Genomic DNA, 24,947 nt, shown 5'->3' on the forward strand with positions numbered 1-24,947 from the left:
ATGTAACTTGTGGATGAAAACTTTTTGACATACAACTCTGTAGTATGAGTAATTTTTTTTTTTAAGACTTTTTTATTTGTCAGAGAGAGAGTGAACACAGGCAGACAGAATGGCAGGCAGAGGCAGAGGGAGAAGCAGACTCCCTGCCGAGCAAGGAGCCCGATGTGGGACTCGATCCCAGGACCCTGGGATCATGACCTGAGCCGAAGGCAGCTGCTTAACCAACTGAGCCACCCAGGCGTCCCTGTAGTATGAGTAATTTATAACAGGTTCGAACTTAGAGATGTCTCTCATTTTCAGGAAATACATAATTTCACTCATGTACAAACACTGAAAACTGATTTCTGAATGAAGCTATTTCCACATGAAGTGCATTTATTTTGTCTACTTGCAGCAGAAATTTTTTTTAACTTCCATGTGGGTTCTCTAGTCATTGCTTTTATAAGGTTCTGTCTCCAAAATGAGCTTCTGGGGGAAAATGAGTTTCTAACCTTTGTTTCTCTCATATGTGAATTTGCTGATGTTCAGAAAGTTAACTTTCCAGTTTCAAGATGATTTTCTAGTCATTGTATTCATAAGGTTTCTTTCCAGCATGATTTCTCTGCTGTGTAATGACATAATGATTTGTAAATGAAGCCCTACTCACATTTAGTAAAACAGAAAACTACTCTCTCCTATGAATTATCTGATATATGATTAAATGTTGGTTTGAGTGAAAGTTTTCTTATATTTACTGAATTCACAGAATGAGCTTTTTTTTTAATTGTTAAAATTATGGGGCACCTGGGTGGCTCAGGGGGTTAAAGCCTCTGCCTTTGACTCAGGTCATGATCCCAGGGTTCTGGGATCGAGCCCCACATCAGGCTCTCTGCTTGGTGGGGAGCCTGCTTCCTCCTCTCTCTCTGCCTGCCTCTCTGCCTACTTGGGATCTCTGTCAAATAAATAAATAAAATTTTAAAAAAAATAATAAAGTTAACTTAAGGTACATTTTAATTAAATTTAGATTGTAAAACTTAGATTGTAAAATTTTTTAGAAAGTTTTGCTGTAAATAAAATGAATTATATTACATAGTGGCATAAAAAGATACATCTAATTCATACTACTCCCCACTGTAAGGTCTTTGCTGCACATGCTTTCAATCATACTGACCTTGGAGTTCCTTCTAAGTAAGATTCAACTCTCCCATTTCACCCGTAACTGTCCATCATCCATTCCCCAATCAATTCCCAGTGCCCCTTCAAATATGTGGAGGCCCCTCCCCCTGCGTGTGCACTCTCTCTCTCTCTCAAAATAAATAAATAAAATGTTTTTAAAAATAAAACATAAATAAAATGTACCTGGGAATAAAAAGGTTGAGAATCACTATCTCCGTAATCCTTCTAAATTAATCTTCAAAATCCTTATTTTCAAACCCCTGGGCTCTTAGACTAGTCTTCATTAACTTCACTTCCTATTTATTATCCAAAGGGGGGTTAAAAACACACTATTAAAAAAGAAACATGAGAGGGGCACCTGGTTGGCTCAGTGGTTTAAGCCTCTGCCTTCGGCTCAGGTCATGATCTCAGGGTCCTGGGATCGAGCCCCACATCGGGCTCTCTGCTCAGCGGGGAGCCTGCTTCCCTCTCTCTCTCTGCCTGCCTCTTTGCCTACTTGTGATCTCTATCAAAGAAATAAATAAAAATCTTAAAAAAAAAAAAAAAAAGAAAGAAACATGAGAGTCTCTTAGTCAATCTTCTTTTTGCTAAAGTCTGGCAGCTACCATAATAAAATTTGACACCACCAAAGGTAATTTTCTCTTATGTATCAAAGTTTACAAAATCTTCAAGAAAACAATAAATGCCTTCACTTTGAGCAACAAAAAAGTGAATGTCACAAATTCAGTGACACAATGTCACAAATCAAAGCATTTTCAGTTGTTAGTTTGAAAAAATTTTCATTTTTTTAGTTTGAGAAGTTTTGGTAATTAAGAATATATGTATTTCTGACCTCCACACTGCTTAGAAAGGAACAGCTCTCAGTGCACTGAATCTGCTGATAGAGTAGGTGATACAGACCAGTACTTTGAGAACTAAAAATGGTGGAAGAAAATATTAAATATATTTAATTCTGTGATGGCACTGGACAGCTACCAGGAAGTAAGAGACTGCATGAGTAAGATAAGAGAGAAGACATAACCTCTGGAATTTGGGGCTATTTATTAAAAAGAGGTGTATGCTAATTTTTAAAGCAAATGCTGGCCAAGAAAGGTTAAGACAATTTTTGACAAATTTATGTGACCTATTGGTACAAATACTAGGAATAAGCTCCTTCTCAGGATGAGGCACCTGGCAATCTCCCTAAGTCTAGGTCTCCACAGTATCCACTAGCAATAAGAGTGAAAAACACCAAACAAGCCTTCACGGGGAATGGAGCCCAGTTTTACATACTCTCATTACGTGACTGGATGAAGACAAACAGGGGTGTTCATGCTCTCACCCAGTCACGTGTTAGAGTCAAATGCAAATCTTCTCTGGAAGAAGGTATCATCCAGACCATCTCAGCATCTCTACAATTTTTAATATACAGTGTCTAGTAGTTGATTTAAAATCACCAGGCATAGGAGAAGACAAGCATCACTAAAATCTGAAAGAACCAATGGAAAAAGGTTAACAGGGTGTAAATAATGGGGTTATTTCTAGACAAAGCAGAGGAAGATAATGAAACAGAAGCATACTTTGCATAGATAATAGCAAGAAATTTCCCAAAATGTGAAGAAAAGAAAAACCCTCACTAAGCTACAGATTTAAGAAAAACTACAAATCCCAAACACATAGAAAATCACACCTAGGTATATCACTGTGCAGTTGCTGGCAACCCAAGACAAGACATGAATTTTGAAGGAACTAGAAAAAGGGGGTGGGGTTGGGAGCACATTACCTTCAAAGGTAATTACACTGAAAGCTTATTTTCCAACAAAACAGTGAAATACAATCTTTAACAAAATATATTCAAAATACTAATACAGAAAATAACTGTCAACTTAGAATCTTATATTCAGTAAAATTATCTTTCAAAAATGAAGGTAAAATAAAGACATTTTCCAAGATACAAAAACAAGCACACTCTAAAAGAAATGCTAAAGGATCCTCTTCAATCAGAGTGAAAATGATTCTAGAGTGAAATTTGAAAGAAGGAATAAAAAAGGAATTTTAAAAGGGTAAGTATGAGGATTAATCTAGAGGAATACTGACTGTGAAACAATGACTGACCAAATCAACTACTTACAAAATCCAAATGCAGAACATTAATACTATATAAGTCAAGAGGGAAATAAAGGAGCCATTTTTGTAGCTGCTCACCTCATCCAGAGTGGTGTGCATACTAATTTAAATTAGCCTTCAGTAAGTGATATGTATATACGGTATTAACATCCTTAGTAGTAAATTTTAAAGCATTGGTAGCAATAAAAATGGACATTTCAGGGGGCACCTGGGTGGCTCAGTGGATTAAAGCCTCTACCTTCAGCTCAGGTCATGATCCCAGGGTCCTGGGATAGAGCCCCACATTGGGCTCTCTGCTCAGCAGGAAGCCTGCTTCCCTTCCTCTCTCTCTGCCTACTTGTGATCTTGATCAAATAAATAAATAAAATCTATTTTAAAAACGGACATTTCATAATGATTAAGTTTCAATTAACCAGGAAGAATATAACAATTCTAAATTTGAATGCATGTAAAAACAAAGTCTCATAAAAATAAAAAATAAAAAAGAAAAAAAAAAAAAAAACAAAGTCTCAAAATATATAAAACAAAAATGGGTTGATCTAAAGGAAAGACAAATTCACAAATATTCTGGAAGATAAAGCATTTCTTTTGGAATCTGATGGAATAAGTCTGGAAGAAGAGAAAGGGTTTGAAAACACAGTAAGATTAATTTGTAGAGATTGGGAGGGGACAGGAAGGGTACTCTTCCAAATGTGAAACTGTTTTTTAAAAAGACAAATTCAAATGCAAACAATAGCGTCTAGTAGTAACCCAGCATGTGATGACTATGTAGAGAATGTATTAACAAAACTGGAAGAAAAGAATTCTAGGTCTTGAAATCCATTTTCTTAATTTTTCTTTCCCAAACAGAAATGAGTAAAAAATATATAGATTTCTGTGGATGATGTTAAGAGTTCAAAGTGCAGACTAAGCCCTGTGGTCTCAGGGCCAGTTCTGAGGTGATGGTAAGTAGTCTGCAGGGCTGCTTACCTCACTGGTCACTTTGGGTATGGACACAAGATGGGAAAACTTTATGCCTCCCAGGTGTGAGTTACCCGGGTCATGGCAGGAAATTAATAAATAAGGGAACATACTGGTTAACTAAAGAGGCCTGTGAATATTCAAGTAAGCCTGTGGCTCTGATTTGCTAATGTCAAAGTCAAATAGAAAAATGTTTATCCAAATTTCCACATACTGATACTGTAAACAATAAATGACTGACTTCCTAAAAGGAAAAAGAAAGAATCCTTTCTTTTGTCTCTAATGTCAATATTCACAAAAACTTCTAGATTCTCTTCATTACAGCTCTGAATGGTCTACACTTTTGCTTTCATTTCAGCATCCTTAGACAATGAGAAAATTTCTTAGCACTCTACTCATTAAGAAATTCCTTTGGTTAATATTGAACACAGCTCTGAATTTATAAAGCTGCTTATCCATAACATGAAACAAGAAAGACTGCCAAATCCTCTCCTTGCATATTTACTATTATTTCAGGGGCTTGACAATCCCAGTATCTGTCCAGGAATTAAGCATGACCATCACACACTGTTTAAACACTTTCTTCAAAATGTCTTCCCCATACGTGAAACAGGACATCAGCTCTGTGATCCAGACATTTATACTTCTGACCAGAGGTAAGGCGGCTTTACCTCCTGCTTCTTAGCCAAGCTGTAGCCTCTCACAGCTTTGTATCCCCACATCATGATTGTGGCCCTGGGCAATCTACTTTCCCAGAATCTGATTTCTGATGTGCACTAAGCTGTGGCCTCCAGTTTAAGGCCTTCCTAAAGTCACTGCCCTTATAAGGTTTCTGTTTAGCATGAATTTTCTGGTGCTTAATAAGATTTGATCTGATGGTGAAGGCTTTTCCACACTCAGCACATATAAATGGTTTCTCCCCTGTGTGAATTCGATGATGTTCATGGAGCTGTGATTTCTTAATGAAGGCCTTCCCACAGTCACTGCATTCATAGGGTTTCTCTCCAGTATGAATTCTCCTATGCCGATTTAAATGTGATTTCTGGATGAAGGACTTCCCACATTCTGTACAAATATAAGGTTTCTCTCCTGTATGAATTCTCTGGTGCATAATTAGTGTTGATTTTCTTGCAAAGGCTTTCCCACACTCATGACATTCATAGTGTCTCTCTCCGGTATGAGACTGCTGATGTATGTGGAGGCCCGACTTCCGAGTGAAGGCTTTTCCACAGTCACTACATTTATAAGGTTTCTCCCCAGTATGAATTTTCTGGTGTGTAAAGAGGTTTGATCTGTCAGTGAAGGCCTTTCCACACTCAGCACATCTGTAGGGTTTCTCTCCTGTGTGAATTTGCTGATGGACATGGAGCTGTGACTTCTTCGTGAAGGATTTCCCACAATCGCTGCATTCATAAGGTTTCTCTCCAGTATGAATTCTCTCATGGGTAATAAAATGTGATTTGTGGAAGAAGGCCTTCCCACATTCAGTGCAAACATAGGGTTTTTCTCCTCTGTGAATTCTCTGATGCATACTTAGTGTTGACTTCTGGATGAAGGCTTTCCCACACTCACCGCATTCATAATGTCTCTCTCCGGTATGGCATTTCTGATGTATCCTGAGCCGTGACTTCCAGGTGAATGACTTTCCACAATCACTGCATTTATAGGGTTTCTCTCCAGTATGAATTTTTTGGTGTTTAATTAGATTTGACCTGTCAGTAAAGGCCTTCGCACATTCAGTACATATGTAAGGTCTCTCTCCAGTATGAATTTTCTGGTGTATAATGAGATTTGTCTTGTGAGTGAAGACCTTCCCACATTCTGTACATATAAAGGGATTCTCTCCTGTGTGAATCCGCTGATGCACATGCAGTTGTGACTTCTTTATAAAGGACTTTCCACAGTCACTACATTCATAAGGTTTCTCTCCAGTATGAATTCTCTCATGGGTAATAAAATGTGACTTCCGGATAAAGGCTTTCCCACATTCAGTACAAACATAGGGTTTTTCTCCTGTATGAATTTTCTGATGCATACTTAGAGTTGATTTCCTTGTGAAGGCTTTTCCACATTCAGTACATTCAAAGTGTTTCTCTCCACTATGGACTTTTTTATGTACATTGGGATTTGAATTCTGAGAGACATTTTTCCCACATTCACGATATTCACAGGGTTTTTCTCCTATATGAATTCCCTGACATCTGAGTGGATCTGACTTCTGGATAAAGGCTTTTCCATATTCACTGCATTTACAATTATTCTCCTCGGTGTGAGTTTTCTCATGATTTGGCTTAAGGGACAAGTCCTTCTCATACTCAGTGCGTGTGCAGGGTTTCCCTCCTACAGAAGCCTTCTGAGGTACAGCAAGTTGGGGCTTCTGAGTGAAGACTGTCTCACATTTGCTGCATTCATGCTGTTTCTCTTCAGTATAAATACTTTGATCTGCAAAGAGGTGTGGCTTCTGGATGAAAATTTTTACATAATCAGAAAATAAACTGAGCTTCTCTTCAGTATGAATTTTTTGATGTTGAATGAGAGCTTGCTTATAACTCAGAAGTTTCTTACACTGGTTATATTCACAAGCATTCATTTTTGTATGAGAATTTATATGAGTGAAAATATGGCCATAGCCAATAATCTTATCAAGATTTTCTGTTGCATTGTTTCTATAATCACATAAGCTTATAATAGGCTTCAAACTCCTTCCAAATGATTCATAGTTCTGGAGTCTTTTTCTTGCTGTATTTACATGGCCAATTTTCCCAATATCCTTATACTCACAGTCTCTCTCATTAAATAGTGTTCCCTTGTTGATAAAGGGAACTTGTGTTACATTTGTGTTCTGGTTTTCCTCACATCTCCCTGTCTGTTTGCCATCTTGCCACAATTCTTCTAAAATGGAATATGGGTCATCTCTTGTGAAGAGATTAATTCTCTCAAACTGGACTGAAACTTCTTTAGACATTCCCTGCTGTGAAGTCTCAAAACCAATATCCCCACCTAAAAAAGAAGGAAAAAACAAAACACACAAAGAACAGTTAAGAGAACATAGAAGGGCCAATACATACAGTTGACTTAGGGTGATTACAGAGAAGTGTGAGATAAAGTGTTATATAAATATAACAAATATATGTAAAAATATATATGAGTAGTAATAGATTTATATATAATATATGGCAATAATACAAATACTTGTTTTGTATTTAGTAAATAATAAGCAGTAGCATGTAGATGTGCCAGGCATTGTCCTAAGTTCTGTAACTAACTTAGTTAGGCATCACAACCCACTGCTCTTGGTATCAGTGTTGTCTCTATTTTACAGATGAGGAAACTGAGCCACAGAAGAGTCAGGTGTTTGCCCAAACCAAATGATCAGTAATTGGAGGAGATTCAAAGTGAAGCCACATCAGCTCTATGTATGTAGCAGAACTACATACAGTAAGCTGTCAGAGGAACAAAATGACGAACTGCGTAGCTTAAAAGAAGTATCTGTGTCTATATCCTTGTCATCCTTATTATTCTTTTTAAACCTTCATCCACTAATCTCTCTACATTCTCCTTCCCTGTTAATCACTCTGTCCTAAATACCCATGTATTTATGTAGAGTAAAACTATTTTTTAAAAGATTTATTTATTTATTTCAGACAGGGAGAGGAAGAAAGCACGCATGTGAGCAGGGGTGAGGGGAGGAACAGAAGGGGAGGGAAAGGGTCAAGCAGACTCCATGCTGAGCGCAGAGCCCGAAGCAGGACTCGATCTCATGACCCCAGATCATGACCTAAGCTGAAATCAAGAGTCAGACACTTAACCAACTGAGCCACCCAGGTGCCCCTAGAGTAAAACTACTGTAGCTTCATTCATTCTGACTTAGCCAAATGGCAAAAAACACCTATGATTCAATTCTTTATTCTGGTTTGGGGTGCAGAGATAGATGTACTCAACAGGAGGCATGTAACAGGAGAAAGGAGCAGCTGTCTGAAGCAGGGCCTAAAAGCCTTCCATCAGAACCTCTCCTCTCCCTTCAGCAGTAAGAAGCTTGTAGCCAAGTTCATGGCTGCCCCCGAACAACAGCCTCATTTATGGTGAGGTAAAGCCAAGTAATTCAGTGCTTATCAGTCAAATGGGAGTAAAAATTATTTTGTGTGACAAAGCCCATATCCTAAGGATATGCCTAAGAATGTAGGCATGTCTCCACAACCCTCTTCTCTTCCCACTGGCTATATTCCAGACTGGTGGCACCCGGCTCTGTGGCTGGTAATGCCCTAGGCACAGGCTGGAAAACTATGACCCTCAGACTAAATCCAGGCCTCCACTCAAAAGCTAGAAATGGATTTTAAGTTTTTGAGTGGTCAAAAAAAAAAATCAAAAGAGTAATTACATGACACATGAAAAATAAATGAAATTCAAATTTCTGTGTGCATGAAGTTTTTATTGGAACAGAGAGATACTCATTCATTGATGTAGTGCCTCTAGCTGCTTTGGGGCTAAAACAGTGAAACTGAATAGTAATGAAAGCAATCACATGGTTCACAAAGCCTAAAATAATGACTTCTGGGCCTTTTCAGGAAGTGTTTGCCAACCGCAGCTCTAGGGGATGGCTTGGAAACTGTTACATGATGCCGGGTCAATATTTATGTTCTCTGAGTCACTGACTTGGGGTCTATTAGTGACAAGAGCTTGCTTTCTCCGATACACCATTCTTGCCTAGAATAAGAGAATTAATAGTCCAAATTCTGGAAGAGTATATAAGACATAGTAGATTCTCAGTAAATATTTACCAAAAAAATAGATACTATTAACTTATTCGACTAGAGTTCTTGAATACAGACGTAGTCTAACCTCATATCCATTTCATTCTGCCTCCAGGGCCTTGTCATGCTCCCAGACATATTCTTTAGATGCTACGTTACAATTTTACTCACACACATTAACAGCTTTTATTATTCCTGAGAGCATCTAATACTAGATCTTTTGCAATCTTTCAGTTTCTTTAGCTTACAAGCCATTGAAACATCCAACAACATTTACATTACCACCAACAATGTGCAGTGTAAAAATCTGTTCCTGTTCTTAAAAGTTTAAATATATGCAATTCCTGTCACTACACACTCAAATGCTCATTCAGTAAAATACAGGGCCATAATTTCAGGCCAATAAAATGTATATATGTACGCTATCTTTCCACTAGTCACTCAAGTCTTTTTTATTACTAAATCCAAACATATACAGTTGATCATTGAACAACACAAGTTTACACTGCATGGGGCCACTTAGATGTGGATTTTTTTCAATAAACAGTATAGTACCGTAAATTTATTTTCCTTATGATTTTCTTAATGACATTTTCTTTTCTCTAGCTTACTTTGTCATAAGAATACTGTATGTAATATACCTAACATAAAAAAAAACACGTGTTACATGACTGTTTATGTTCTCAATAAGGCGCCGGTCAACAGCAGGCTATTAGTAGTTAGGTTCTGGGTCAGTCTAAGTTATACATGGATTCATGACTGCATGAGGAGCTGGCGCCCCTGACCCCCACACTGTCCATGGGCCAACTATATTCTTTTCCCCATTCAGCTTTTTATTTCTGATCCTCTGTTCCTTTCAAAATTCATTATTCTTTCACAGATAATCTAGGGATCTCTCTTTTCTTAAAGTATTAACAAAAAACAGATATTCTGAGCCACTCATAGTCATACTTAATTGGCACAGATGTATACCGTAACCAACGCTTATTGCACAAAGGCTGACATTTTAAACATTTCATGCAGTTCTTTTCCCTTTCCAATTACAATTATTGGCCCTCTGAGTTGCTCCTAGCAGAAAAAAAAATTTTTTAATCACTCTGAGACAGAAAAGTAACCTCCTCTGCCTGTTGCATAAATTTAAGAATTTAATTTTGTTAAATACTCTCCACAGAAACATTAAAAAAATTTTTCAAAAAAAGACTCAGTTATCACATAATTTGATGTAATTTTGCTGAGTTTCTGTGGACTGTTGAATTAGAAAAGGAAAAAGCCGTGTGTGCTTATGCATGTAATGGTCAGTGAAGTCTAAGCACAAAGAGTAAGTATCTGAATCGGCCCAGATCACAAAACAATTAAATGGTCAGATGTACGGGGATCACTAAAAAACATTAAAATGAAGTAAATAAACATAATTATGGACACTAAACAGAGACAATGCAACCTGCAAATATGAGGCATGTTCTTTCTTTAGTTTACAAACCCACTGAGAGAACAATTTGTCACGTGTTACATAAAAGGCAGTACCTTTAGTTTGGCTCCATATAGCTATGGCGCGGTAAACATGGAATTTAAGCAATGAAATCTATTACTAGCACCTAAGATATACTAGTCAAAAAAAAAAAAAAAAAGGCATGGGTAGAGATTAGCACATCCAAATAGGGTTAGAATAACCTAAAGGCATGAGAAAATATAGACAGGGTTTTGAGTAGTAACACAGGAAAGTAATAAGAGGAGGGCATCTAAATGGTATTTTCTAGAAGACAAAAGTTACTAGAAAGGGCAGAAAGAATTATTTGAAAAGATGAGTCACAGGGGGGCACCTCGGTGGCTCAGTGGGTTAAAGCCTCTGCCTTCGGCTCAGGTCATGATCCCAGGGTCCTGGGATCGAGCCCCGCGTCGGGCATTCTGCTCAGCAGGGAGCCTGCTTCTCTTCCTCTCTGCCTCTCTGCCCACTTGTGGGCAGTAAAAGAAAATGTCAGGAAACATAACTACTACTGTCATATACAGCAAAAAGCTGTCTCCTGAATGTAGTAATGGTACACTCAAAGAGAGACACAGGAGATAATAAAAGAAGGCCATGTCTAAATGACAATTCTGAAGCACTAAGAGGAAAGAGAGAAAATGAAAAGAACTCCTCAAGAATGTGTCCCACAGTAATTTTTTAAAAAGGTAAATCAATGAGTTTCTGAATGTGTAAGAAAAGGATTTAATGTTGTGTTGGAGGTAAAAAGAATAGAAATGCTAAGAGAAAGGGAGAAAATCCATAGAGCAGGATCCTAGACCCAAAGTACCAGTAATTAGAGCACATTCCCTCCTAGAAAGTCAAGCCAAGACAGAGGTACTGATACAGGAAGAGGCCTTAAGTGGGGATGGCTTTCAGATGTCCAAGGAAACTATACCAACTTCATCCATGCAGTTCCAAGAATGCGGAGTATTACAGAAGTGTCTTGGGTTTTTTTTTGTTTTTTTTTTTTAAGATTTTATTTATTTATTTGTCATAGAGAGAGAAGCGAGAGCGAGCACAGGCAGACAGAGTGGCAGGCAGAGGCAGAGGGAGAAGCAGGCTCCCTGCCAAGCAAGGAGCCCGATGTGGGACTCGATCCCAGGACGCTGGGATCATGACCTGAGCCGAAGGCAGCCGCTTAACCAACTGAGCCACCCAGGCGTCCCCAGAAGTGTCTTGTTAACAGCATTTCACAGCTGCCAGCCTCTGCCAGTACAACTCCAGTTCACGCACGCTGGTCCCCATGCTCTTGTTCTCTACTCACCGAGAGCGCTGTGGCTGGAGGTTTCACCATCCAGCATACGTGGCTCTTCTTGTTCCAAGCTAAAGATGACTTCTTGTTTGGGAACTTGACACCCTATTAACAGGAAATAATAGAAGACTGGGTTTCCGAGGCCATTCAATGAAGCATTCCATTTACTTTTCAGAAAAGTTCATGCAGAAGAGAAGTATATTCATAATACCCTAAAGGTATAATTAATAACATAGAACAAAATAAGAACAAAACTATTACACACTTCAGATGTCCTGCAGTTTTTAGAACTCCCACATACCTCAGAAATCCCACATATTTCAAAAATTCCACTGAGAATGAAAATGTATTCAAACAGATATAGGCTTCTCGCCAGTGGAGCTATGCTTACCCACTGAGATCAAGTTGAAATAGTTTTCCAGCATTACGTCCCTGTACAGGCTTTTCTGAGCAAGGTTCAATTGCTGCCACTCCTCCTTGCTGAAGTCTACTGTTACATCCTTGAATGACACTGATCCCTGAAAAACACATTCCTATTCAATATGAAGGATGAGGACTGAAGAATGGAAACAAGATATTTAGGAAGTTACTTTTAATAATGTTTAATATGCTACAACATACAAGGTTCCCACTAAATACCAATATCCTATGCTATTATCTTGAAGGAAAAAATGAATCTTATTAAAAACATCATGTCATTCTTTCTGTGCTACTGATGACATTCTGGGTAGTTTTGGTCTTGTTTTTATTGGTGTACTAGTTTCAAAGAAATAAGCTGTGAAAATTCATAAAACTGTAAACATATGATTTGTGCACTGTTTTCTATGCCATGTCATTAACACTTAACATAAAAAATAAACTATATTCTGCCATTCATTTTGTACTTATCAGTCCACTGTTAATAAGTCCATTATTTCTTTTAAAAAAAGATTACTTTTGGGGCGCCTGGGTGGCTCAGTGGGTTAAGCCGCTGCCTTCGGCTCAAGTCATGATCTTAGGGTCCTAGGATCGAGTCCCGCATCGGGCTCTCTGCTCAGCAGGGGGCCTGCTTCTCTCTCTCTCCCTCTCTCTCTCTGCCTGCCTCTCCGTCTACTTGTGATCTCTCTCTGTCAAATAAATAAATAAAATCTTTTTTAAAAAAAAAATAAATAAATAATAAAAATAAATAAATAAATAAATAAAGATTACTTTAAAGGGGTGCCTGGGTGGCTCAGTGGGATAAGCCTCTGCCTTCACCTTAGGTCATGATCTCAGGGTCCTGGGATTGGGCCCCACATCGGGCTCTCTGCTCATCAGGAGGCCTGCTTCCCCTTCTCTCTGCCTACTTGTGATCTCTCTCTCTGTCAAATAAATAAATAAAAATCTTAAAAAAAAAAAAAAGTTTATTTTAAAAAGGCTTCCCCCCTCCCACAACAGTGTGGTACTAGCATAGAGAGAGACTATAGGTCAATGGAATGTAACTGAGAATCCAGAAATAGACCCTCATATTTATAGTCAATTGATATTCAACAGAGGAGTCAAAAAATTTTTAAATGGAAAAAAAGTTTTTTAACAAATCATGCTGGGACAAGTGGATATCCACAGGTAAAAGGATGAAGTTGGACCCCTACTTTGTACTATATAAAAAAATTAGCTCGAAGTGGATCAAAGGCCCTAATGTTCTTATATTTAGCCAAATTTACACTTAATTAAAAGGTAAATCTTTGTGACACTGGATTTGGCAACGATTCCTTAAACATAAAATCAAAAGCACAAGCAACTAAAGAAAAAAAGAACATATAAACTGGACTTAATTAATTGTGCTTAAAAGGAGATCATCAGGGGCGCCTGGGTGGCTCAGTGGATTAAGCCGCTGCCTTCGGCTCAGGTCATGATCTCAGGGTCCTGGGATCGAGTCCCGCATCGGGCTCTCTGCTCAGCAGGGAGCTTGCTACTCTCTCTCTCTCTCTCTGGCTGCCTCTCTGTCTACTTGTGATTTCTCTCTGTCAAAATAAATAAATCTTTAAAAAAAAAAAAAGGAGATCATCAAAAAAGTGAAAAGATGGGAAGTTTGGGTGGCTCAGTTGGTTCAGCGTCTGCCTTTTACTCAGGTCATGATCCCAGGGTCCTGGGATCAAGTCCCACATTGGGCTCCTTGCTCAGCAGGGAGCCTGCTACTCCCTCTGCTCCCTGATCCCCCACTTGGGCATGCTCTCACTCTCTGACAAATAAATCTTAAAAAAAAAAAAAAAAGGTGAAAGGACAATCCAAAAACTGGGATAAAATTTTTGCAAATGATATGTCTAATAAGGGACTTGGATCTAGACTACATAAAGAACTCTTACAACTCAATAAAAAATAATAATCCAATTAAAATGGGTAAAGGATCTGAATATACATTTCTTCAAAGATAAACAAATGGCCAAAAGCACATGAAAAGATCCTCAGTATCTTTAGTCAAAAGGTCATATCGAAAATACCTCTTCAAATTCACTGAGATGACTTTAATAAAAAAGATGCTCAATATTATTTGTCATCAGGGAAATATACCCACTAGGATGGCTTCAATAAAAAAGAGAGATAATAATAAACATTAGTGGGGCGCCTGGGTGGCTCAGTGGGTTAAGCCGCTGCCTTCGGCTCAGGTCATGATCTCAGGGTCCTGGGATCGAGTCCCATATCGGGCTCTCTGCTCAGCAGGGAGCCTGCTTCCTCCTCTCTCTCTCTGTCTGCCTCTCTGCCTACTTGTGATCTCTCTCTATCAAATAAAATAAATAAAATCTTTAAAAAAAAAAAATAAATAAACATTAGTGAGGAAGTGGAAAAAACTGGAATCCTCAAGTGGTGATGGTGAAAATATAAAATGGTACAGCCACTCTGCGAAACAATGGCAATTCCTCAAAAAGTTAAACACAGTCACAATATAACCCAAGGGGTCCACTTCTAGGTATATACCTCAAAGAAAATGAAAACATCTATGCACATAAAATTTGCTCATGAATGTTTATAGTAGCACTATTCATAATATACAAAAACAGAAACAACCCAAATGTCTGTGAACTAATGATGGTTTAAAAATGTGCTATATCCAGGGGCGCCTGGGTGGCTCAGTGGGTTGAGCCGCTGCCTTCGGCTCAGGTCATGATCTCAGGGTCCTGGGATCGAGTCCCGCATCGGGCTCTCTGCTCAGCAGGGAGCCTGCTTCCCTTCCTCTCTCTCTGCCTGCCTCTCCATCTACTTGTGATCTCTCTCTGTCAAATAAATAAATAAAATCTTTAAAAAAAAAAAATGTGCTATATCCATACAACAGAATGTTATTCAGCCATAAAAAGGAATAAAGTACTGATGCGTGCTTTAATGTGGATAAATCTTGGAAACATTATGCTAAGTAAAACAAGTGAGTCACAAGTGGCCAAATATTAAATGATTCCTTTAATACAAAATGTTCAGAACAGGAGAACTTATTGTTACAGAAAGATTAGTGATTACCTAGGGCTAGGAGGAATGGAAGGATTGGGGCTAACAAAAAGGTGTGTTATAAGTTTGGAGAGGAGGGGTTAGAGAAAATGTTCTAAAACTTATACTGGTTATACAATTCTGTGAATATACTAAAAACCAATGAATGTATACTTTAAATGGATGAAATATATGGTGTAAAAAGGACTCTTCTGAGGCACTGCTATTTCCAGATGGGATACAATAGTCTGTGGCAGTCCAGGGTTTCTTCCAAGATTAACTATAAATGCCATATACAGGAAAGCTGTTAGAAGTTTAGACTCTGGAGAGAACATTGAAGATTTAAGCTCATGTATGCAGCTACTTTTACACTGGAAGTATTTACCAATTCTAGGTGTTGGCAAAGGTAGAATCCAGCTTTGAATCAGTAGAAGGCTACAGCTGGGTGACAGAGAGACCAGGACTCAAACACACACCTGCCCAATTCTAGGGGTATACGGGTAAAAGACTAAAAAGTTAACCAGAGAGCATCTCCAAAAACAAAGCAAAAAAAAGTATAATTCAGCTACCCACTACTGAGTATTTAACCAAAGAAAAAAAAAACACTAATTCAGAAAGATATATGTACCTCTATGTTTATTGCAGCATTATTTACAATAGCCAAGTTATAGAAGCAACCCCACTGTTCACATCAATAAATGAATGAATAAAGATGTTGAGCTTCCAAATCTTGGTTTCAGCCTGGGTCATGGTCTCGGGGTCATGGTCTCGGGGTCATGAGCTGGAGCTCCATGTTGCACTACATGCTCAGCAGGGAGTCTGCTTGGGATTCTCTCTCTTCCTCTACTTTTGCCCCCACCCCCTGCTCGCACATACTCTTTCTCTCCAGAAAATAAATGAATAAATCTTTAAAAAAATGTTAAATAAGACACTCAGACATAAAAAAGAATAAGATCTTGCCATTTATGACATCATGGATGGACTTACACGGTACTGTCCTAAGTGAAACTAGTCAGAGAAAGGCAAATAGCATGTTTTCACTTACACGTGCAATCAAACAAAGTAGAAACGAACCCATAAATATAGAGAACTGTTGGGAGCCTCGTGCCTAGAAGGGGGTTAACCCAAGAGAGGAACAGTTCTTGGGAACCTCTTCAACTGAGGACTTTCACGGGCGGCAAGCTAGAGTGCCACCGTGTTTCCCTGGATTGTTATGAGAACATTGTAAGGTTTGGCTTGTTGCCATTGCAGTTGCTGTCTCAAGACTAAGTTAATAAGGCTCCTGTGTTTTGAGAATATTGAGTTATGGCCTAAGTGTCCAAACCACAAAGGTCAAGGCTGTCTGATATCTCTGCATGGCCAGCTACTCTCAGGCCAAAATAGAAACTAGATGTACAGAAGGCGATTCTCTTACTGTGTGGGATAAATCAGAACTCTGCAAAATAAACTTTGGCGTTCGCCTGCGTCCCTCCTGTCCCCACACTCCCTTTCTTCATGATCCTGTCCTTCAACCCTGTTCCCTCTTGTCGCGCCGGCCGCGACAGAGAACAAACTGATGGTTGCCGGGGGTAGGAGGAGAATGGGTGAAGTGTGATGGGAGGTACAGACTGCCAGTTATGGAATGAGTGAGTTGTTGAGAGTGAAAGGTACAGCAGACAGAACAGAGTCAATGGTATCGTGACAGTGTTGTGAGGCAACAGATGGCAGCTACATCTGCGGTCAGCATAGCCTAATGTACAGACTCATCGAATCACTGTGTTGCACAGCTGAAACCAATTAATATTGTGTGTCAACAACACTTCAATAAAAAAAATAAGATTTAAAAAAATAAAAGGCAAGACTGAGACTTCTGGTTCTTAAAAAAATAGAGTTCGTGCACTTCACCCTATTTCTCCTGCTAATTACCTAAAAACCTAGAAAAATACACAAAACACTTATCCACACCCTTGGCTTTCTCTCAAGAGGTTTCTTGACTGTAAAACTAATTTTGGCACCTTTTGGAATCCTAATAGCCTGTAAATTCCCCAAGTCATCAAGTCTGGTTTCTTTTTGCTTAACAGTTGTCCCCTCAATCCCGCTCAACTGTCACATTTCACTATAATCAGGAAGAATAAACTTGCTACATCTTCAACCCTTTGCTTAGAAATCTTCTCAGAGAAAAACCCAAGTTCATCATTGACAAATCTGTTTTCCACATTAACTACAGGACAAACTTCACCTAGGCTTTCTGCCACTGCACAACAGGGTACCCTTTCAGGGGAGCCTGACTTTCCCTCTCCTTCTGTCTGCTGCTCTGCCTACTTGTGCTCTCTCTCTCTGTCAAATAAATAAATGAAATAAATATAAACAAATAAATAAATAAATAAAAGTTAAAATGCAAAGAACAAAGAGGTAAATATAATTGAAAAAAGTATGTAAAAGGGACACCTGGGTGGCTCAGTTGGTTAAGCCGCTGCCTTCGGCTCAGGTCATGATCTCAGGGTCCTGGGATCGAGTCCCACATCGGGTTCCTTGCTCTGCGGGGAGCCTGCTTCTCCCTCTGCCTCTGCCTGCCTCTCTGTCTGCCTGTGCTCACTCGGTCTCTCTCCCCCTGTCTCTGACAAATAAATAAATAAAATCTTTAAAAAAAAAAGTATGTAAGAATATGCTTAACAAATTTTCAAGTCTTAGAGTGATACAATTAGCACTTTCCATAATTAAATTAACAGTAAAATGCCAAAGAAAAGGAATATGCTTAATATAAAACAAGTCCTCCTTAAAAAAAATAAAAAATCAGTGAACTAACTTCCATTCCTGGAAAGATGGAAATAGATGCACTTGTTCATTCTCATCCCACTAAGTACATCTAGAAACCATAGACATCATCCATAAAACAAATATGAGAAGACTCTGTAAGGCTAAAGAAAAGTCGAACTGCCTAGGAACCTCAGAAACCCAAAACTACATAACACGAGTTCCCAAAGACTGCTTGATACAGTCCTTACCGGTGCTAGAAAAGCCTACAACCCAGTATCACCAACAAGAGCACACAAAGAGAGCTCAAAGAAAAGTCTGCTCTCTCTAGCTAAAAGACCAGCAAAGGCACAGAAAGGCAGAAAACTTGTAGGCAAAACACACTCAAGGCAGACACAACAAATTAAAAAAACAAACAAAACCTTTGAGCCTGACCCCAAACCCATCAGCGAAGACCCAGTGAGTAGCCTAGACTCGCACTCCGACTAGCTAAAGAGAGATGCCCCCTTCATGCTCCAAAGGTGTGGTGTGAGAAAAAGCCAGGTGGGGAGTCGGAACTTTAATCCATACATAGTAGTAATAAAATAAATAGATCAGCATCCCTCATAAATATGATACAAAAATCCTTAACAAAGTATCAACAAATACAAATAAATAGAAAGAAGTATATGCCATAATCAAATGGGGTTTATTCAAAGGTTGCAAAACTGGCTCAAGATGTGAAAACCAATCAATTATAGGGGGGAAGGGGGCGTCTGAGGGCACAGCAGAGCCTCCTGCTGCATGAGAAGACAATACATTTTATTCTTTGAAAAAAAAAAAAAAGAAAATCAATCAATTGTGATCCACCATAGCAACAGACTTAAGAAGTAAAATCCCATTACCATACCAACTGATGCAGAAAAACCATCTGACAAAATACCTGTTCATCATAAAACCTCAAAACTCTGCTTCAGCAGGTAGTCCCTGGACAAGCAGCAATGACATCCTGTGGGAATCCCAACACTATTAAATCAGAATCTGTAGTGATGCTCCAATATGAGAAGCACTGCTTTATAACAACAGAAAACCTATCAGCGCACCTCCACTAACAGTGTTGTTGAAGACACTGTTCTGTCTCCAACCATCTGAAGAGCCATTAAAATTTTTCTCAAACATCAGGAACCACGGTATCTTTAGTACAGGTGAAATAAATTACTTATCAACAATATAAATCAGTATCTCATTTCCATTATTGCTAGGTCTTTCAGGAAGATCAGAGATAATCTCACAGTTCAAAGTTCATAGCTATATAAAATCACACAAGTCTTACATACCCCAAGCTTGACCTAGAGTTAATAAGTCACCTCTTTTCCCCACCCAATCTTAGTTTTTCTTTATTTGTGCTTGTCCATTTACTGTATGGATTATTAAATCCTTCCTAAAATCCACTAGAAAATAAAGCAACAAATATATGAACAAAAAGAACTCACCAGGGACTTGGTCATTTCTGGCTTTTCTGGGAAAGAGGTAGAGATCTGAAAAATGAGATGAACAGAGGGACAGATGAGAGAAGAAACTGTGCCAGGGTCCCACACATGGACACATACATCATTTAGCATCCATGCAGCTGTCCCAAAAACTTATTTCTAGAACTGTATCATAAAAAATCATCCTGTATTGCACAAAAATTTAAATGCAGTTTTACCACAGCATGACTAATAACAAAATAAAAAGGCTAGAACATCTTGATAACCAATAATTACAGACTGCTTAAATAATTTATAGGCCATCCTGAGAACATAAAGTTATGTGAAATTAAATTACAGTAGAAAATATGTTAAACTGACAAGTAAAAATCAAAACATGTACTAAACAATATGATTCCATTTTCACTGAATAACATGGGTATACATACATATGCACACATACATGCATATACACATCTACAACTGCTCTCATGCACAAAAAGAAAATTATCTGGAATGAAATATACTACCATGTTTACAGATATATTATTTGGGTGATGGTAAAATTACAGGTAATTTTTATATTCTTCTTATTTGCTAGTAAAAAACAAAGTAATTGTTTTTAAAGAATCTAACAAGTTTGCTCTAGCCCATCCCAACTGTGAGAATATTGACAGGAAAGACCAGAGACACCCTGAAGCTTTTTCACATTTTTCCTTAACTTTACAGTTCTTTTTTATTTTTTTTAAAAGATTTTATTATTTATTCATTTGTCAGAGAGAGAGCACGAGCAAAAGCGAGCACAGGCAGACAGAGTGGCAGGCAGAGTCAGAGGGAGAAGCAGGCTCCCTGCGGAGCAAGGAGCCCAATGTGGGACTCGATCCCAGGACGCTGGGATCATGACCTGAGCCGAAGGCAGCTGCTTAACCAACTGAGCCACCCAGGCGTCCCACTTTACAGTTCTTTAAAGGGAAACTTCAATGGAAAATTTGTCTTGGTTACAATGTAGTAAGTGGATTTGGTTCTAGTTAATAACATACCTTAAAAGCTGAGGGGCCCCTGGGTGGCTCAGTGGGTTAAAGCCTCTATCTTCAGCTCAGATCATGATCCCAGGGGCGTAGGATAGAGCCCTACATCGGGCTCCCTGCTCAGCCTTGCTGCCTCCCCTCTCTCTGCCTGGCCTCTCCACCTACTTGAGATCTCTGTCTGTGAAAAAAATAAATTTTTAAAATCTTAAAAAAAAATAAAACAACTGATCTGAGTCACTTATTTTCCAGTATTTTTATTTTTTCATTTTTAAAATCTACCTTTCTTCCCCCCCCCCCCCCACCGGCCCCCTTCTCTTTCTTTCTTTCTTCCTTTTTTTTTTTTTTTTCTTTTGCATTTGGCTTCACACCCAGCATGGGACCCAATGCAGTGCTTGAACTCACGACTCTGAGATCAAGACCTGAGCTGAGATCAAGTGCTGGATGTTAACTGACTGAGTCACCCAGGCACCCCTAAAATATTTTAAAAAGTAATTTCTATGCCCAACGTGGGCCTCAAACTCAGGACCCCAAGATCAAGAGTCTCATGCTCTACTGACTGAGCCAGTTAGGCGCCACATTCCAAAACTTTTAATCACAGTTTTCTAACAGAAAGAAGAGTTGAATGATTAGTACTAGAAACACATACATACCCTCCACCTAGTTTCAACAGTTAGTATTTTGCCATATTTGCTTAATCTTTCTATACACACAGTCACAAGTAGATTCATATGTGTATGTACACATTTTTTGCTGAATCATTTGGAAGTTGCAGATGTTATGATACTTCACATAAATCTCCTAGAAGATTATTATGCCTGAGAAAATTACTAGTACTTCTGTATCATTTTAATATTCAGCTTATATTCAAAATACCCCAATTATCTCAGAAATACCTTTTCTCACTGCTGTGTTTGGAAGCAGGTTTTTTGGTTTTGTTTTTTTTTTTTTATAGGACTCCCTCCTATAAAACTCCTTCTATGTGTTTTTCCTCTATTCTCAATACTTCTGATCACCAAATGTGTGTGCATGTGTTTGAAGCAGGGCGGGAAAGGGATTCACACTAAGCAATTCTGCAACACTAGCCGAGTGTCCTACAATTTAACTCAATTCTGACATCATCAACTTGGAGTCAGCATCAGATCACACAGGTTGAGGGCTCAGTCCCATGAGACTGCCCCCACCCCAGCTTCAGATGCCAGTCATAAGTCCAGGTTGTTACTTGTGCCTTATCAATCGACTGTGAATCAGAAGCTCCCAGGAACCCCAGCTTGGGTTCCATTAATTTGCTAGAGCAGCTCACAAACCTCAAGATAACATTTGACTTACTGGACTAAAAATTTATTATAGAAGAATATACCTCAGGAACAACCAGATGGAAGAGATGCTAGGGCAAGGTACATGGAAAGGGGTACTGCACTTTCCCAGCACCTTCATGTGTTCAATCCAAAACATCTCCAAACTCCATCTTTCTGTAATATTATGGAAGCTTCATTACATACAGATGATTAATGAAATAACTGGCCATTAGTGATTGACTCAACTTCAAGTCAGGGGGTGAGTTTCAAGTTCCAGCCCTCTAGGTGGCTCAGGCAGTTAAGTCTCTGACTCTTAATTTTGGCTCTGGTCATGACCTCAGGGCTGTGGGATGGAGCCCCATGCTCAGCTCTCTCTCCCTCTTCCTCTGCCCACTCCCTGCTCACACTGCCTCTAAAATAAACAAAATAAAAAAATCTTTAGAAAAGAATATTTAAAAATATATACACTTAATACATACACTTATTAATATATACATTTATTAATACACTTAATATATAAAAATGTATTTAAGGAAAATTTTATATCCCTATAGATATCCAGTATAAAACTGAGAAAATAAGGGAAAGAACGACAATTTACCTTAAAAAAAAATCTTTTAAAAAGAAAGAGAGATAAAATTAACATAAAAAGAACAGAGATGGGGCGCCTGGGTGGCTCAGGGGGTTAAAGCCTCTGCCTTCTGCTCAGGTCCTGATCCCAGGCTCCTGGGATCCAGCCCTGCATCGGGCTCCCTGCTCAGAGGGGAGTCGGCTTCCTCCCCCTCTCTCTCTCTGCCTGCCTCTCTGCCGACTTGTGATCTGTCAAATAAATAAATAAAATCTAAAAAAAGAAAAAAAGAAAAAAAGAACAGAGATGGGGCACCTCAGTGGCTCAGTCAGTTGAACGTGGAAGCCCTGATTTTTGCCAGGGTCATAATCTCAGGTTCCTGGGATGGAGCGTCCCTATCCCAGCGTCTCTATGGGTCAGCTTGACAGCCTTTCCCTTTCCCTCTGCCCCTCCCACCTGTCACGTGGGCACCTTCTCTCTCTCTCTCTCTCTCTCTCTCTCTCTCAAACAAGTGACTGGGGGCGCCTGGGTGGCTCAGCCGATAAGCATCTGCCTTCGACTCAGGGCATGATCCCAGGGTCCTGGGATCCAGCCCCACATCCAGCTCCCTGCTCGCTCTCCCTCTCTCACTCTCCCTGCTTGTGTTCCCTCTCTCGCTGTGTCGCTCTCTGTCAAATAAATAAAATAAAAATAAATAAAACAAGCGAGTGAATTTTTTAAAAAAGAAAACAAAAGTATAGATTATAAACAAAACCAGTACCTTAAAATGGTCCATAAAATAAAATTTGAGACGTCTGACAATAAAAAAGAGAAAGAAAATATGTATGACAAATAGCAAAGTAGCTGCTAATCTGGATAAGTAAACGATCAAAATAAGGTATATGAAAACGTATAGGCAGCCTCATCGCATATTTTTTAAATCTCTAGCAACATGTAACATGAATACTCATAAAGAGGAACAAACCAAAAGCCTAAAAAAAAAAGAGGATATCAATTAATATCTAACATCGCTCACCCCTCAGATCCCTCATTATCCAGGCTCTGCAGTTATCCACCCACACTGACCCCACAGACCCGGTCCCGCCACTGCGGATCCGCGCTCAGAGACCCCACAGACCCCGCCCCTCCCCCGCGAAGCCACCGTCAGAGATCCCACAGACCGCGACCCTCCGCGGACGATCCACCGTCAGAGACCCCACAGACCCCGCCCCTCCCCCGCGGAGCCACCGTCAGAGATCCCACAGACCGCGACCCTCCGCGGACGATCCACCGTCAGAGACCCCACCGACTCCCATTACTCCATCCAGTGACCGCCCCCATCACTGACCCGGTGCTAATCACAGACATCAGAGACTTCTCACGGCTCAGCTCCCCATGTTCCTATCGCTGCACTCACCTGCCCCTCACCCACAGTCTCTCAAGACAGTGGCCATATACCTCAGGTGGTGACTAAAACCGGTCTTCTTTTCTCACTCCCTCCCAGCGCCTGCGGGACTCTCTACGCCGCCGCCTAGATGTGCGCACGCTCAGACTCAACATGGCTGTCGGCTAAAATCGGCCCCCTTCAAATGGCCGACTGGGCGCCAACATGGCGGCGCCCATTAGCCACTCAGCTCTGCGGGCCGCCATGTTGGAGTGACGTAAAGACGGTGTAGCCCAGAGTTGTGGGTGGAAAGAAGGCAAACAGAGGTACTACTCTGGGAGTAAGCCAGGGAGCAACCACAAGCCCCAAGCCTTTCACCCCAAGCCCCCCAAGGCCTTTCTGCGTTCTCTTGTGTACTCAACACCACCACTGAAGCCAGTCAACAATTATAGAACACTTTGTCCCCAAACAGCAAGATACACATTCTATTCTAGCACCCATGGAGCATTTACCAAGGTAGAATATAACCTGGGTCATAGAACGTATCTTATCAGATTTAAGAACGGAAATTATACAGGCTATGTTCTCTGAACACAGAAGAATCAAAGTGGAAATCAGGAACAGAAAGACACTTGTAAATTAACACAATTCTACGTAATCAATGAGCCAAAGAGGAAGTCTTAAGGAGATTTTTAAAAAAGATTTTATTTATTTGACAGAGAGAGAGAGAGATCACAAGTAAGCAGAGAGGCAGGCGGGGGGGGGGGGCGGGGAGCGGGCTCCCTGCTGAGCAGAGAGCCCGATGCGGGGCTCCATCCTATGACCCTGGGATCGAGTCCCACATCTGGCTCCTTGCTCTGCGGGGAGCCTGCTTCTCCCTCTGACTCTGCCTTCCACTCTGTCTGCCTGTGCTCGCTCTCGCTCGCTCTCTCTCTGACAAATAAATAAATAAAATCTTTAAAAAAAAACAAACAAACAAAAACAAGATTTAAAAAAAAATAAAATAAAATACATTAAGATGAATGAAAATGAAAACACAACATATCAAGATTAGTAGGTTGTAGCTAAGACAGTGGATAGAGGAAATTCTGTACCAGAGAAAATAATAAAGGTTTACATTACAAAAGAAGAAAATTCTCAATTACCTACACTCCCAACTCAATAAACTAAAAAAGGAAGGAAATAATAAAGAACAGAAACAATGAAACTGAAAAACAACAAAGAAAACAAAACAATAAGCTGAAATGAGTATCTGGAAGAGATATCCGGTCCCCTGTGTTCATTGTAACATTATTCACAACAGCCAAAATGTAAACAACCTAAGGGTTCCTCAATGCATGAATGGATTA

At 39.6% G+C, this 24,947-nt stretch overlaps 1 protein-coding gene across 10 annotated transcripts; it reads right to left on the minus strand.

The window, feature by feature from the left end:
• Window positions 1-2,537: 2,537 nt before the first annotated feature.
• Window positions 2,538-23,771, minus strand: ZNF484 (zinc finger protein 484). Of its 10 annotated transcripts, XM_059412014.1 has the most exons (7): window positions 23,673-23,771; window positions 22,996-23,029; window positions 20,385-20,550; window positions 19,369-19,413; window positions 12,120-12,246; window positions 11,741-11,833; window positions 2,538-7,221 (listed from the first exon to the last, which is right to left on the minus strand). In XM_059412014.1, exons 4-7 carry the CDS (start codon window positions 19,381-19,383, stop codon window positions 4,943-4,945), a joined length of 2,514 nt encoding a protein of 837 aa, XP_059267997.1. In that variant the 5' UTR covers window positions 19,384-19,413; window positions 20,385-20,550; window positions 22,996-23,029; window positions 23,673-23,771; the 3' UTR covers window positions 2,538-4,942. The 10 variants fall into 10 exon arrangements, with proteins under 10 accessions (XP_059267997.1, XP_059267996.1, XP_059267993.1 ...); XM_059412013.1 differs by lacking the exon at window positions 22,996-23,029; XM_059412010.1 differs by lacking the exon at window positions 20,385-20,550.
• Between the last annotated feature and the right edge of the window lie 1,176 nt (window positions 23,772-24,947).

This window comes from Mustela nigripes, chromosome 9 (genome assembly GCF_022355385.1).
Source record: "Mustela nigripes isolate SB6536 chromosome 9, MUSNIG.SB6536, whole genome shotgun sequence".
Taxonomy (NCBI): Eukaryota; Metazoa; Chordata; class Mammalia; order Carnivora; family Mustelidae; genus Mustela; species Mustela nigripes.